We start from the raw sequence: 15783 nt of genomic DNA on the forward strand, positions 1-15783 counted from the left end.
ATCGATAAGCTTTTGTTGTATCTCTTTTTTTTGTTTTGTTTTACGTTTTACTCTTTGTAGTTAGTCCTTGTTGTAAATTATGTACTATGTGTTTTCTTTTTATATAATTTTAACCTGATGCAGTGTGTTTTCACAAATAAATTTATTATTATTATTATTATTTATTTTTATCGTTGCATTTGTAAATAATAAACAAAATATTTCTTTTATTAATATTTATTACTTTATAATTAAATTACGTTCCAAGCATTTCCAGACCTTTCTTGTTTTTTGATGAACAAAATGTATACAATACAGTAGTGCAAATAATCGCTAAAATATCTTGTCATCATTATTATGATTATGTGCTGTGTGGCTACGGCACTAAAGAATTTAGCCACCCCCTCTCTTCCCGTGGGTGTCGTAAGAGGCGACTAAGGGATAACAAGGTTCCACAACCACATTGGAACTTAAGAAGCCGACCGATGGCGGGATAACCATCCAACTGCTGGCTTTGAAATACACAGGCCGAAGACGGGCAGCAGCGTCTTCGGTGCGACAAAGACAGTACTGCGGTCACCAACCCGCCTGCCCACGTGGTGACTATGGGCAAAACACATGAGATCACGTTATTTTTAGCGTAAACTTGTGGAGGCCTATGTCCAGCAGTGGACTGTATAGGCTGTAATAATAATATGTTATTCAGTGTTAATGTAGAATTTTTTTTTAAAAATTGGAATTTTAGTATTTAAGTTTGTGTGTTACAAAAAAAACTTTCACCTTTATAAAAATTTTTGAACTTTAAATCTTTTACATTGCATTATTCTTATGTCATAGACATACATACACAGACTACATTTTATTTGGAAAAAACAGAATTTCTAAAATCTTGTATTTAACTTATATGTATATGTATTAACACAGGCGAAACGTGGGGACAGCTAATTTTAGGTATATACTAGCTGTGCCCGCGACTTCGTCCGCGTGGAATTTAACAAAAAGTTATTGTTCGGTTCGCAGAGGTATAAAATAAATAAATTTCAAAAATAAAAGAAGCCTAAGTTACTCCTTAATGCATCAGCTATCTGCCAGTGAAAGTCCCGTCCAAATCGATCTAGTCGTTTTAGAGGTTAGCCGGAACAAATAGACAGACAGACAGACAAAAACTGTAAAAAATGTTATTTTGGTATATGTACCGTGTATACATCCACCTGCATTTTAAAAAAAAGCGGTTATTTTAATATTATAAACAGCCACTCCAATTTTATTTATTTGTAGTATAGATGTATAGATAAATTGACAATCACTAAAGATTTTAAAAATGTAGACGGTAGTACTAAATATTTTTATTAAATTACAATAAAAGAAAATAGCATTCATTATTCTTTGAATTATTTCTTGAATAGATGTTTTATAACATCACACAATAGGATTGTTATGAAAATATAAAACCTTTAAAATAATAATAACATAACTAGTCCGCCATTTTGTTTAGCTATAAGTCAAATCAGTGTTAAGAATTTATTCAAGGAGGTTGGCAGAATGAAGGAACTATTTGAAAAAAATATTTTTATAATTTTTTTATCGTATGTGGTAATTTGTGAAGCTAGCTACCACGAGCAATATAGAGGTAATGTATAATAATATTATAGAGGTAATAATTATATAATAATACTTATAAAATTTGTGGCAGAACAGAACAATAATTGTACCTAAATAGTAAAGAAAAATGTATTAAAGTGACCTTTATCGTGATAAGAGTGATCTATTCCAGACAATCTTTTATACGTCTTTTTAATACCTATTTATTATGTAATATACATTCTGATTTCAATCATTTGTTTTACTTATTTAGAATACTTATTGATGATTAATTACACGAGAGCGCGACGCATCGGAGGGTAATGTTTTTAATTTTTTTTTCTCCAGTTCCGCATGAAGCGTCAGATCGTTGGGAAACCTACATTTTTAACGATAAGGAGTATTTAATACAAAATTTACCAGTCAATTGGGAGAGTGCTAAAATACTGTGTCGGTAAGAGTTCCACGGTTTTATTTGTTTTATTAGTATATTAATCCTATTTAACATACGTATATTGTACGATAATTGTGTTTGCAGACAAACGAAAAAAAACCGACTTCAATTACATCGACAAGTAATACAACGTAGATCGACGAAGAAATAATCAAGTAACTACGCGTTATCAAAGATTACTCAAAAAGTAGTTATCAGATCTCGATAAAATTTATATGTGCCCACATGATAAACATCAGCTTTTCATTAAATTAAAAATTATCAAAATCGGTACACCCAGTAAAAAGTTATGCGGATTTTCGAGAGTTTGCCTCGATTTCTCTGGGATCCCATCATCAGATCCTGATTTCCTTATCATGGTATCAGGGAACAGGGGTAACTAGGGATATCCCCTTTCCAACAAAAAAAGAATTATAAAAATCGGTACATCCAGTAGAAAGTTATGCGGTATAATACAACGTAGGTCGACGAAAAAAGCGTCAAGTAAAAACGCATTATTAGATATAGCTCGAAAAGTAGTTGTTAAATCTCAAATAAATTTAAATGGGACCAATTGACACACACCACCTTTCGATTAAAAAAATTGTCGAAATCGGTCCACCCGGTCAAAAATTCTGATGTAACGTACATAAAAAAAAATATAGTCGAATTGAGAACCTCCTCCTTTTTTGGAAGTCGGTTAATAAAGATTTATGACAACTCCTCTGGTGCATGTAGGCACAACACCGGCGCTCGTGTGTTCGCACACGCGCAACTACACCATAACGTATGTAACTTTTTTAAAACTTAGATACAGATAAAGTAATAAATATATATTTCAGTGGACATCACAATGGTTCTCTTGCGATCTTAGACACAAATGAGAAAGCGGAATTTTTAGCTGAAGCATTGTCTGAGTTGCAATTTTGTAAGTATATTTCAAATTGGTATTCATAAACAGTTTATAAATTTTATTTAACTCCATTTTTTTGTTGCCTGTTGTGTTTAATACCTACGAAAAAAATAGTTTGTTTTTGGCTTACTAAGCAAATATTTGGAAGAAGCTTGAATCAAAAATGTACCATAGATTTGAAGTGTTGAGGACAGTCAGAAAATTTTTTAACAAAGTTATTCCAATCAATATTAAGTTTTGCAACTATATTAATAAACTATACATACTGCAGAGCTTAGTTTTTTTTTCTGCGTACATGATTGAAAAAACTCGTCAACTACCGGTCACAGCCATGGATTGTACCTGTTGCGCTGGCGGTTGCGGGTTCGATCTCCGCACATGATAAACATTTGGCCATATAGGTGTTTGCCGTGGTCTGGGTGTTTGCGCAGTCCTTGTGGGTCTTCCCACCTTGCCTCGGAGAGCACGTTGAGCCGTCGGTTCCGGTTTTATCATGTACACTTGATAGCGATCGTTACTCATAGTAGGGAATATATCCGCTAACCCGCATTGGAGCAGCGCGGTGGATTAAGCTCTGAATCTTCTCCTACATGGGGAAAGATGCCTATGCCCAGTAGTGGGATATTACAGGCTGAAGCGTCAACTACCGAACTGATACCAAAAGTGGTAATTGTAGTAGAAAGCCTAACGAACCAATAAAATTATACATCAATAGCACTACACGAGTAGGTACAAAAGTATGTAAGTTAACTGAGGAATTTCCTGCTCAAAATATAGAGTAGCCCAACTGGGGTAATATCTCGATTTTACAGAAGGCCACAGCTAAATAATACTGTTTTCAAGCAGTGCTGTGTTCCTGTTGGTAAGTAGGGTGACCAGAGCTCTTGGGGGGAATTGAGGATAGGGTCGACAACGCACTTGTGATGCTTCTGGTGTTGCAGACGTCTATAAGGTACAATAATCGCTCCATCAACCATCAGGTTAGCTGTACGCATACCGACCTAGTTATTTTTTTTATGTCACTAGGTCGGCAAACAAGCGTACGGTTCACCTAATGGGAAGAGATTACTGTAGCTTATAGACGCCTGCAACACCAGAAGCATCGCAAGTGCGTTGCCGACCAAATTTCTAATCACCCCCCCCCCCCCAGGAGCTCTGGTCACCCCGTCCAGGTACACAGGTTACTCTGGATGGGGCCCAGGTCCGGGTTGGGGCCCAGATGAGGTACCTGGGCCTCACCCTGGACGGAAGGTTGGCTTTCGGGGCTCATTTTAACCAGCTAGCCCCGAGAGTCGTGAGAGCCGCCGCCTCACTGGGGAGGCTGCTGCCGAACGTGGGTGGTCCAAGTTCCCATTACCGTCGGCTGTACTCCGGAGTCATCCGGAGTATGGCCATGTACGGGGCACCTGTCTGGGCGGACGCCCTCGGTCGCACCAACAAGACCCTGCTGCGACGTCCACAGCGGGTCATCGCAACGAGGACGATACGTAGTTACCGGACGGTGTCCTGGACGGCGGCGTGCGTGCTAGCCGGCGATCCACCCTGGGAATTACAGGCGGAGATCCTCGCCGAAATTTACCACTTCGTGGCGGCGAGGAGATCCCGGGGGGAGCCCCAAACGTTGGAGGAGGTCGCACGCATGCGGAGACAGGCGCAGGACACCCTGTTGCGGCGGTGGACGGAGGACCTGGCCCCACCGGTCCCCGGGCAGTGGACGGTGGACGCGATCAGGCCGGTCCTTCAAAAGTGGGTGAGGCGGCGGTTCGGGCCGCTTACCTTCCGTTTAGTGCAGGTATGTTCCGGACATGGGTGCTTCGGTAAGTACCTGCACCAAATCGCGAGACGGGAGGCGACTCCAGCCTGCCGCGAGTGTGGGGCACCAGAGGATACGGCGCTCCACACGCTGGAGGTGTGCGCCGCATGGGAGTCACAGCGGCGCGCGCTTTCGGCGGTCCTCGGACGGGATCTCTCATTGCCGAGCGTCGTAAAAGCCATGCTCGACAGTGAGAGATCGTGGTAGGCGGCGGTCTCCTTCTGCGAAGAGGTAATGACGCAGAAGGAGACCGCGGAGCGGGCCAGGGAGAATGACGTCTCCGCTGACCCACTCCGGCGCAGACGTACGGGGGCAAGGAGGAGACGGTTTGCCCACCTCCTCCCCCCCTCGTAATAGTGGGGTCACTTGCCGATAGTCGGGGGACTTCGGCCGGCCGGGCGACACGGCCCCACACTTCTGAGGGGTGGCCTTGTTGTGAGCGAGGCCACCCAACCATTGTGCCGGGGCCCGGAGGCTTTATCCGGGCCTACAGCCGGGGTGAGGTGGCGAATGCTAACGCGACCCCATCTCGCCCCACTCAGGCGGACGACTGCTCACACGTGGTGGTTTTTAGTCAGTAGGAGTCTGACATAACCCTCTGGCGCCCCCGTGCTGGAGGGTATCCATGATGGATTTTCCCCACGTAAAAAAAAGGAGCTCTGGTCAAAAACACTGCTTGAAAACAGTATTATTTTACCTAGTTTACCTAGTTATATATATATATATAAGGATAAGCGGAATGGGTCCAATCGTTCTCGAGCTTTATGATTAGCATACAGTTAGCGATTCATTTTTATTTATGTATAATTCATTTACTAATTCGAATATTACCTACACAGTTCACTTACCTCTGCCTCTATGAAAATTTAAACTTCTCTGAAATAAAACTAAAAGTCCCACTGATGAGCAAAAGCTCCTGTACACAATTATAACGAGAGAACGATGATAAAAACTAATGATAATGATTCAGCTAGTAACATCCCACTACTGGGCATAGGTCTCACTCTGAGTACGTTTGTTTGCCGACCTAGTTATATTTAAAAAAATGTACCTTTAAATTAAAATCTATATTTTTAGCAATAGAATCAGTTTGGGTCGGTGCTAGGCGTGATTCAGCGGAAGATCCTGAAGGTTACAGGTGGAGTCAGGGCGTTGAACTTAGGAGAACAGCTAGCGATGTTTTGCCTAACGAAAATGATGAAATTAACAGACATTATCCAATGGTAAGTAAAAGGATAGGTTATAAATATATAAATTTTTTGACTGTGAATATTAAAAATAACATGAATTTTTAAAAATTTAAATAACAATAGTTTATTAAATATCATACATATTTACAATTCACAAGAACTAAATTCAGATAGTTTTGGTATAAATCATGTCCGCGTGGTATTGTGCCAAGAATGCTGGCAGCATTTCCCCATTGAATCGCTATGCCGATTCTGTGGGCATAAATGTACCAGCCCTTTAATTATCATAAAATCTTTGTATATATATTTTTAATTCTAATATAATATTTATAAGTAATTTGTAAGTCAGTAAAAATAATTAAAATTAATGGAAATGTAAGTAGTATTAAATGATGGAAACTTGAAATAAATAAATTATGTTTTTTTGAATTAGAATTGACGAATATAGGCACAATAAAAATAAAGTTATGAAACGAAATACGAAGAAAATAATGTCGTGAACTTTTGTGAAAATTGGTTTTCCGTGGCGTTGTTCTGGGTAATAGAATATGTGACTTACGGTACGAAATATTTAGCTATTTACATTTTTGTTTAAAATATGATAAAGGTGTCTCTTGGATTCACTTATTTAAAAGACAATCTGTATTAGTTCGCTTTTCGCTCGCTTCAGCCTCCCTCCCACTGCTGGGCATAGGCCTCTTTCCCCATGTAGGAGCAAGATCAGAGCTTAATCCAGCACGCTGCTCTAATGCGGGTTGGCGGATATATTCCCTACTATGAGTAACGATCGTAACGATCGCAATCAGGTGTACATGATAACAACCGGGAGCGACGGCTTAACGTGCTCTCCGAAGCACGGTGGGGAGACCCACAAGGACTAGAGTATTTAGTAACATGAAATTGCAAAGTCATTATCATTAAATAAATACACATCAATGGAAGTATAAAAAAAATTGTGTACATAAACAACTAATCTACTAATATGATAAATCTGGAGAGTTTGTTTGAACGCGCAAATTTTAGACACAACTAGTTCAAATTCAAAAATTAGTTTTGTGTTAGATAGTCCATTTACCGAGGAAAGCTATATGTAGGCTAAATATAATGTTTTAGGACATTTTTTTCCGCAATGCTTGAAGACAAAAGTTTTCGAGCAATGCGTCCTGCCTGTGTTAACATACGGAGCCGAGACGTGGACACTGACAAAGGGACTGGTCCACAAGTTTAAAGTCGCTCAACGTGCAATAGAACGGGTTATGCTTGGGATCTCTCTCAAAGACAGGATTAGAAATGAGACTATCCGCGAGAGAACGAAAGTAACCGACATAGCCCACAGAATTAGCAAGTTGAAGTGACAGTGGGCTGGTAATCTGTGTCGCAGGACCGATGGCCGTTGGAGTAGACGGGTCCTAGAGTGGAGACCGCGTCTTGGCAAACGCAGTGTGGGACGTCCTCCGGCCCGTTGGACCGACAATCTACGTAAGATTGCCGGGGTAAGCTGGATGAGGATTGCGGAAGACCGGGATGTGTGGCGCGAACTTGGGGAGGCCTATGTCCAGCAGTGGACTGCGATAGGCTGAAGTGTGTGTGTAACATTTTTTTCCTTAAATTAACGCGGGTGAAACCATGGAGCTAAGCTAGTCGTGTAAGTGTTTGTGGATATAAAATAATTATAATTGTGATATTACGTTTGTGCAGCTATTATACAATACAGTATCTACTAACAATACATTTATATGTCCTAAGCAAGTTATGATAGTTATGTTAGCGTCTTCGGTGCGACAGAGCCAGCCCTGCGGTCACCAACCCGTCTGCCAAGCGTGGTGACTATGGGCAACACACATGAGTTCACGCCATTTTTAGCGTAAACTTGTGGAGGCCTATGTCCAGCAGTGGACTGTATAGGCTGTAATGATGATGATGATAATAAGAATATTTCTTATTATAATATCATTATAATGTGTACAATACAGTGTTACCAAGTCATTGAGTGTATTTTTTTATTATTTTATTGGAATAGCACTAACATTAAAATTACTGAAGATCACAACTAAATAGCGCTGCTCTCAAGCAGAGTTGTATTCGAGAGGTAAGTAAGATGGCCAGAGCTCCTGGCGATGATCGGAGGTAGTCGGTAGAGACGGCAACGCGCTTTCAATTCGCTGTCAGTGTTGTAGTCTGTAGGCCTCCAGTAGAGCAGTAGACTACGGTATCGATATTTTATATGTGTATGTATATATGTGTGTATGTATGTATATGTGTGTGTATATGTATATTATATATTATACACTAAAATATTTACTTATTTATATGTTTTTTTTCTTTCTTTAATAATTATGTTAGTCTATCATATCGTAGTTTTTATCTATTTATTATTGATTTTTCCTTCTTAATTTGTGCACACTTCTAACCGCTGCTACTATATCGTGTCCAGTACCCAAAGGTTATCTGGAAGAAATCGCTATTTAGCGATAAGATCGCCTTTGTACATCTTGTGTTGCATTTTTCTTTATATGTGTCTGTATTTTGGTGTACATTAAGAATGAATAAATATCTGTTTACCATCAGGCGGTTGAGTGTGCAACTTTTTGATGTATATAAAAAAAAAACTAGCAGTTTATATTTTATATTTTAGTGGCTAAATCGAACGCACGTTCCAGTACCAGAAGGCGGAGCGGACTGTGTAGCGTTGGAGAGAGTAAATCACGATAGACCTGTGTTTCTCGACTTGCCTTGCCATTTGGAGAGACCCTTTGCTTGTGAAAGAGGTTGATTAATTGTATTTTATTAATTAAGTGTATTTACCTTAGTTTTAGCTATTTATCTTTCAGTAAAAGTGGTGTTTCATAGCCTATTTTTAATGAATAAGTAGTCGAGGAATTCTTAGAATACAATCGTGGTATATTGGTAGACTAGCTGTGCCTGCGACTTCGTTTGCCTGGAATATAACGAAAAATTATTGTTCAGTTCAGAGTTCAAAATAAATAAATTTCTAAAATAAAAGTGGCCTAAGTTACTCCTTACTATATCAGCTATCTGCCAATAAAAGTCCCGGTAAAATCGTTTCAGCTGTTTCAGAGATTAGCCGGAACAAACAGACAGAAGAAAAATGTTATTTTGGTATATGTACCATGTACACATTCACATGCATTAAATAAAAAGCGATTATTTTAATATTACAAACAGACACTCCAATTTCATTTATTTGTATAGATTAATAGCGGATCAATTAATTTAATATTGTTTTATTATTTGGTTTGGTAGACGAATAATATGATCCTAATAGCAAGAATGGACATTTGCAATATATTTATAGTAAATCAGCCCTAGACTAATCTCTATACATAGTTTATGGCATGCATTGTGTATGTTCATAGATACCATAATATGTTGAAGAAAAGTATGAACTTATTTTGCCAACCTTCTTTAATGCCCTATCGTTGTCGACATAATTTCTTCTAAAACATGCAAGATTGACTAAGGCTTTGTTTTATAAAGACACAAAGTATGGTTGTATTTAAAGCGCTACACTTTAAATTTAAGATCACAATTCTATTTTTAAAATAGAATCTCTGTTTCTTGAGGAGACAATCTCAAGTAATCATCGGCAATAAAAATGCCCGATTGGGAAGTACCTGGACCTTCAGAAGATCACAGCTAAATAGTACTGCTTTTAAACAGTGTTATGTTCCTGTGGTGTGTAAGGTGACCAGAACTTCTGGGGTGGATTGGGGGTAGGGCAACAAGTTTTCGATGCTTCTGACGTGGTAGGCGTCTATAAGTTACATTAAACGCTTGTTGTTAAATGTAAAAAATTAAATAAGAATTAGTTATTACCTACAATGTCCAATTACCACCATTTTCTTATAAAATATTTATATCGTTTATTTATAAGCATTTATTTTGTAAAAGATGCTCGAATCGAAGTCAAAGTCCAGAATTTGAAGACGGTGCGATGTCGCACTGGACTCTACCACTTGTACAACGGTAGGATGGACTGGCACCAGGCGGCCGCTTACTGCATCTTAAGGAAAATGACGTGAGCTTTAAAAGTTATTTCCTTTCTGCACTCAATTCCAACATACAATGTATAATTAAACTGGCGTTCATCCATTCAGCTGCGATATCAGAATCGATATTATAATCTACATATGCAACTTAATTGCCTAAAGGCTTTAATAAAAATAATTAAAAAAATTAAATAATTATTATTTATAATACTGCTGTTTGGCTACGGCAGTAAGAATATAGCCACACCCCCTCTTCCCGTGGGTGTCGTAAGAGGCCAAAAAGACTAAGAAATAATACAGTTCCACTACCACCTTGGAACTTAAAAAGCCGACCGATGGCGGGATAACCATCCAATTATACACAGGCCGAAGACGGACAGGAGCGTCTTTTGTGCGACACAACCAGACCTGCGGTCATAAAACCGCCTGCCCAGCGTGGTGACTATGGGCAAAATATCTGAGTCCACGCTATTTTTGGCGAACTTGTGCAGGCCTATGTCCAGCAATGGACTGTATTAGGCTGAATTGAGTGATGATTTATAAAATTAGGTACCTTCGTATGTACGTAAGTGTCGTGTTAATGACCAAAATGACATGAACACAAACTTACAGAAGACCACAGCTAAATAATACTGTTTTCAAGTAGTTTTATGTTCCTGTGATGAGTAAGGTGACCACAGCTCTTGGAAGTAGGGTCGGCAACGCGCTTGCGATGATTCTGGTGTTGCAGGCGTTTACAATATAAACTACAGTAATCGCTTACCATCAGGTGAGCCGTACGCTTGTTTGCCGATAGCCGTATATAAAAACCCCCGTGAATTAATTGCGTTATTAACCATGTAAGTATAAAAATTGATAGGAATTTATTAATACAGGCTGGCGAAGATTTCAACAATGAAATGTCTCAAGAAACTAGGTTTGACTATGTTGAAGTCGAGACCAAGTAAGTGTGATTTATAATTGTTAAATTTATTGAATTAAAACTTCTTTACGTACGCTTGGATTGGGGAGTAAACTGGTGAATGGCTGACGAGAGCGTTACGAAAAGTGTGATCGGAGGAGACGAAAGGAAGTTGAGATCTAGATATAAGTACATGAAGATAGAAAAAGAGATTTACGTTTCGTAAGATTTACCTACTTCAGTCGTGTAGTCTAAAACATAATTGTTTTCTTATTGTACCTATTGCTTTGTGTTAGTTTTTGTTTAAGAAGAGAAAGAGGAGCTAACTGCAAAATGCACTGCCTGTTCGATCCTCGCGCATGACAACATTTGAACAATGTAACTTCTAATTTTAATGTTATTCATTATTTATTTTACAACTATATACTCGTATTGTAAAACTAGCTTATATGAAACAAGTTTTATGTAAATGAGTCAATGAAAGATTTTGCTGCTTTGTTTATTTGACGACGCGTTAGCTCAACGGTCACTACTTGATGTTACCCGTTGCGGCGGCCGTCACGGGTACGATCCCCGCACAAGGCAAACATTTGTATTGGCCATACAGATGTTTGCTGTGGTCTGGGCATTTGTACTTGTGTATTGTGCGTATTTGCCCCAACACAGGAAATAATCCTACTAGGGGGCCGCTAACTGTGAGGCCTTTAATTATAACATCATTTGCATATTAGGCATAGAAAGTGCATGGATAGGCGCTAGAGGTTCGTTGGGGCAATGGACGTGGACAGACACTGGAGTCAGTATATTCAATACTGGGATGTTTGGTGACGTCCAAGCTTGGCCTCCGATGAGGTAAGTGTCAATTAATATTTCTGTTATAATTTTTTTTTTTTTTTAGCTTTTGGTAAATGTTATTTATCATACAACTATTTATTATTACTTTTCCATTTATTTATTTTCAAGTTTTTAAGCTCCTAAAGCCTTATATAAAACTGATGTAATTATATATTTTGTTAGCAAAAACGAGAGCCTTACGAAAAGTGTGATATGAGTTGAGAAAATTGAAAATTTTAGAAAACGATTATTTAAACTTAAGAGTTTGTCGAATCAGCAGATTATCTGATAGTTATAAAAAAATTAAAATTATTGTACCCGAAAAAGTGCCAAAAACAAGTTCAAAGTTTTTTTTTAATTATGGCAACGAATTTTTTATAAAAATATTCCAGAGACAGTTCAACAATAAAACAAAGCGGTTGTTTACAAATAGACAGACATGCAACTCGATCTCCCGTCTTCTTAGAAGCAAGATGCGAAAGAAAATCGCAGTTCATATGTTATGAAGGTATTCATACCTTAATAATGTGTTAGCAAATTTTATTTTTAGACTTGGCTGAAACAAAAAATATCCCAAAGTTACCTAAAGTCTTCGTCTATAATACTAAGGGCCTGTTTCAGCAGTTGTGGTGAGTAAGGTGACCAGAGATTCCGAGAGGGATTGGGTATCCCTACGGCAACGTGCTTGCGATGCTTCTAGTGTTGCAGGCGTCTACAGGCTACGGTAACCGCTTAGCATTAGGTGATCCATTAGCTTGTTTGCCGCCCTAGTTGTGTAAAAAAAAAAAATTACATAACACGCTACTTCAACGCAAGTTGGCAGATAATTTCTATACAATAAACAGGGATAACAGTTTTAGGTGCTCTCCGAGACACGTTATAGTCGGAGATCTGAACTAGAGACGAACTTGGCAGTGGGCAGATGGGTATCTGCTTAATGAAAATTATTTTATATGTATTTTAGTATATAGGAAAAATAATCAAAAAAAAAATATTACTTGATAAATTTAATACCTATCGACAGTGTGATGCCAAGTATTAAGAAGTATATTAATATACAGTTCTAGTTACTTTTACCCACCTGTTAAATAAATAAATAAGTCTTACACAAAAATGAGCGCTGTTTCATTGCGAATACGATGACATAGGGCTGCCTACTAAAATTGTGGTTTGGATGCCGGTTGCTGAATATAATATAGCCTGATTAGGAATTTTCCAGCGAAACCATTCGCGATTTATCATTAACATACTAAAGTAGATTTAATTTTTTTATCCACTTAGCAGATGGGTGAAGGTCATGTCTAGTTCAGATCTTAGACTATTAAGGAAACTTACAAGTATATACCAGATTACAGACAGATATTTCTACAAACACAATCAGATAAAAGAGGAAATCGGACCATAATTTTTGTAATCTATAAGTAAGCATTTTAACCACTCGTATTTTTTTAATAATTAGTAAAATTATATTTTAGTTCTTGGCAATACAGGTATACCAGCATTACGAACATCAACAGCGACACCTAGCGATGAAAATTATTACTATATTCTTGTAAAGCAGCGCTTCTATTGGCAACATGCTTATGAAAATTGTCAAAAAATGAACGGATCACTCGCTAGTATCGATAATAATGACGTTTTAATACAATTATTACTAGCAATGGGAGAAAATAAAGATGAACGTAAGTATATGAATTACTGGAAAGTGTCATCTATTGTTGAGTAGCCTTACTAACTCATTGTCAAAAAATGTTATGAAAAATATAACTTATTTTTTATGTATAATTAAAATTTCTTAGATTTGGTACATATATTTACATTGCACTAAGTTGTATTAATATACCTTTACAAATGCAAGAAATAAATTATATAATAATAATATATTGAAACAAATATAAATATGCATTATGACTTTGCTTATGTTACACCTACTTGTTATTTATATTGTACAAAAACTAATTTATTTTCAGCTGTTGAACATATTTGGATATCTGGACGCCTAAATATGACTAAAGATGTTAATACTGATGGAATCGCATACTTGTGGTACAACCCTATCAATAGTAAAAGAATACCAGATCCAAAAAGTTTTGGTGACTCTGCCATAGGAGTTTATGTTAGTACAATATCTGAATTCATATTCAATGTAATGTCGGTACATTAGTATTTTTTTATTTTTATATAAAGAACTCTTAGTTGCCCACCCCATTTGTACTACATAAAATATTTTTCTCGTTTGTCTACATATTACAAGTGGTTTGGGAGATATGAGCGAACAGACATACCTACATACATATATCCATAGACTGCTAAAATTATAACTCTCCTTTAGCTTTGCTGTAGCCGAATAAAAATAAAAATCAGAACAGCGGACAATTTCAAACTTTTTAGTTTGTTTTCTTTTTTCAAAAATTAGCTACATTTTATTTTTCTTTTTTACTTGATGTAACTATTTTCTCGCTATTTGCCACTAGATGCCGCCTTGGCTCGACAGTGAATTTTCAATGGACAGTTCCTGTTTAAATTTAGACAGGCAGGATCATTTAAACGGTTTAATATATGGATTGCCATGTGATACACCACAGTATTCTGTATGTATGGTTGGTGAGTATTTATTAAATATTTAAAAAATTTAAGTATCAAATTAGATTAATATATCCTACTTTAAATCTGGATCAACCCAACCCCCTTATAGGGAACTACCTTAATGATACAGATAATAGCTAAATAATATTCCTCTCAAGTAGTGTTGTATTCCTATGGTAAGGTAAATAGCTCCTGGAAAGGGTCGGGGCTAGGGTCGGCAACGCAGTTGCAATGCTTAGGATGTTGGAAGCATCTATAAGCTACTGTAACTACTTACAATCAGGTAGTCTCTATGTTCCATTACCAATCTAGTCGTATAAAAACAAGTAATAAACACATCCCATCCTCATGCCCTTCACTAGAATTAAATCCACATACTATACAAATCTTTGCCATAAGCGAATCGAACCTGTAATCACCAGTTCAAGCCACGAGCGACCGGTGAGGTAAAACATCATTAAACTTGATTAAAAAAAAAAAAATATACAAACTTTTTTCTTTAATTTCAGAAAAATCAACTTCAAAAATACAACAGACTGAATATAGACAACCGGAAACTTCAGAAAATCAATAAAACACATTATATCAAGTTAAATTTTCTACATTAACTTTTACTTTATGAACATTATATATTTATAATAAATGAAAATATTTATAAGCATACACTTGTATTATTTATAACTTACAAGTTGATACCTCCATTTAATTAAATAAAGACAAGTATAAAATAATATTATAATATAAAATTCTCATGTCACAATGTTAGTTACATTACTCCTCAGAAACGGCTGGTCAGATTTTGCCAACATCTATTTTTCATACCCCTAAGTTGTAAAGGAGGAGATTAATGGGGGTTAATTAACATGTGTATGGAAAAACAACGTTTGTAGGGTCAGCTGCAGCAGTCTTATATATAAAATTCTCATGTCACAATTTTAGTTACCATACTCCTCCGAAACAGATTTAAAACCGAAACTGATTTTTATGTGTGTGCATATCAGGTAGGTCTGATAATCGGCCAACATTTACTTTTCATACCCCTTAGCTATAGAGGGGGGGGGGATTAAGGGGGTTAATAACATATATGGCAAAACAACATGTGCAGCAGTCAGCTAGCATTGGTATAAAAATGACATATTAATATTTATATCAACAATAACTTATACTTGTAAATGTTACTGAACTGAAATACTGTAAAATATCTGGTTCTACTGTACTATTTGTAATGTCGGAATATCATAATCATGACATTAATTGAAACAAAAATGCAAGTTACTTGAAAATGTTTTATTCAATAAAAATAAAAAAATAAAAACATATTTTGCAGTTTGTTTTCTTACAACTGTTATATTTATCTTTTTTAAATCCTACAAGTAAAAGGACATTTAATATACATTTTAAAGAAAAAAAAATTAAAAAAAAAATAGTTATATACTATGAAAAACAATTTACTAACTTATCTAGATAATTTAAGGCCACTTAATTCTAACAGTTGTGATTAATCCTACTCAGTCACATAATTTGTACCATATTATTAATAATA

At 36.9% G+C, this 15783-nt stretch overlaps 1 protein-coding gene across 1 annotated transcript; it reads left to right on the forward strand.

Annotated features, from left to right (window-relative positions):
- Positions 1–1521: 1521 nt before the first annotated feature.
- On the forward strand, positions 1522–14895 carry LOC123667766 (macrophage mannose receptor 1-like). The gene is made up of 13 exons (XM_045601604.1): positions 1522–1609; positions 1909–2014; positions 2836–2921; positions 5797–5942; positions 8545–8677; positions 9822–9948; positions 10795–10862; positions 11552–11672; positions 12047–12183; positions 13154–13336; positions 13625–13770; positions 14129–14258; positions 14750–14895. The coding sequence occupies exons 1-13, from the start codon at positions 1522–1524 to the stop codon at positions 14812–14814; spliced, it is 1536 nt and encodes a 511-aa protein (XP_045457560.1). The 3' UTR covers positions 14815–14895.
- Positions 14896–15783: the final 888 nt, after the last annotated feature.

Source organism: Melitaea cinxia, chromosome 29, assembly GCF_905220565.1.
Source record: "Melitaea cinxia chromosome 29, ilMelCinx1.1, whole genome shotgun sequence".
Lineage (NCBI taxonomy): Eukaryota > Metazoa > Arthropoda > Insecta > Lepidoptera > Nymphalidae > Melitaea > Melitaea cinxia.

Bases quoted from the DNA above. Each gene is read 5' to 3' on its own strand.
- LOC123667766 (XM_045601604.1), top strand. From the start codon at position 1,522: ATGAAGGAACTATTTGAAAAAAATATTTTTATAATTTTTTTATCGTAT. The intron at 1,610-1,908 runs GTAATGTATAAT...TTTTTTCTCCAG, and splicing joins CTACCACGAGCAATATAGAG to TTCCGCATGAAGCGTCAGAT. The intron at 14,259-14,749 runs GTGAGTATTTAT...CTTTAATTTCAG, and splicing joins GTATTCTGTATGTATGGTTG to AAAAATCAACTTCAAAAATA.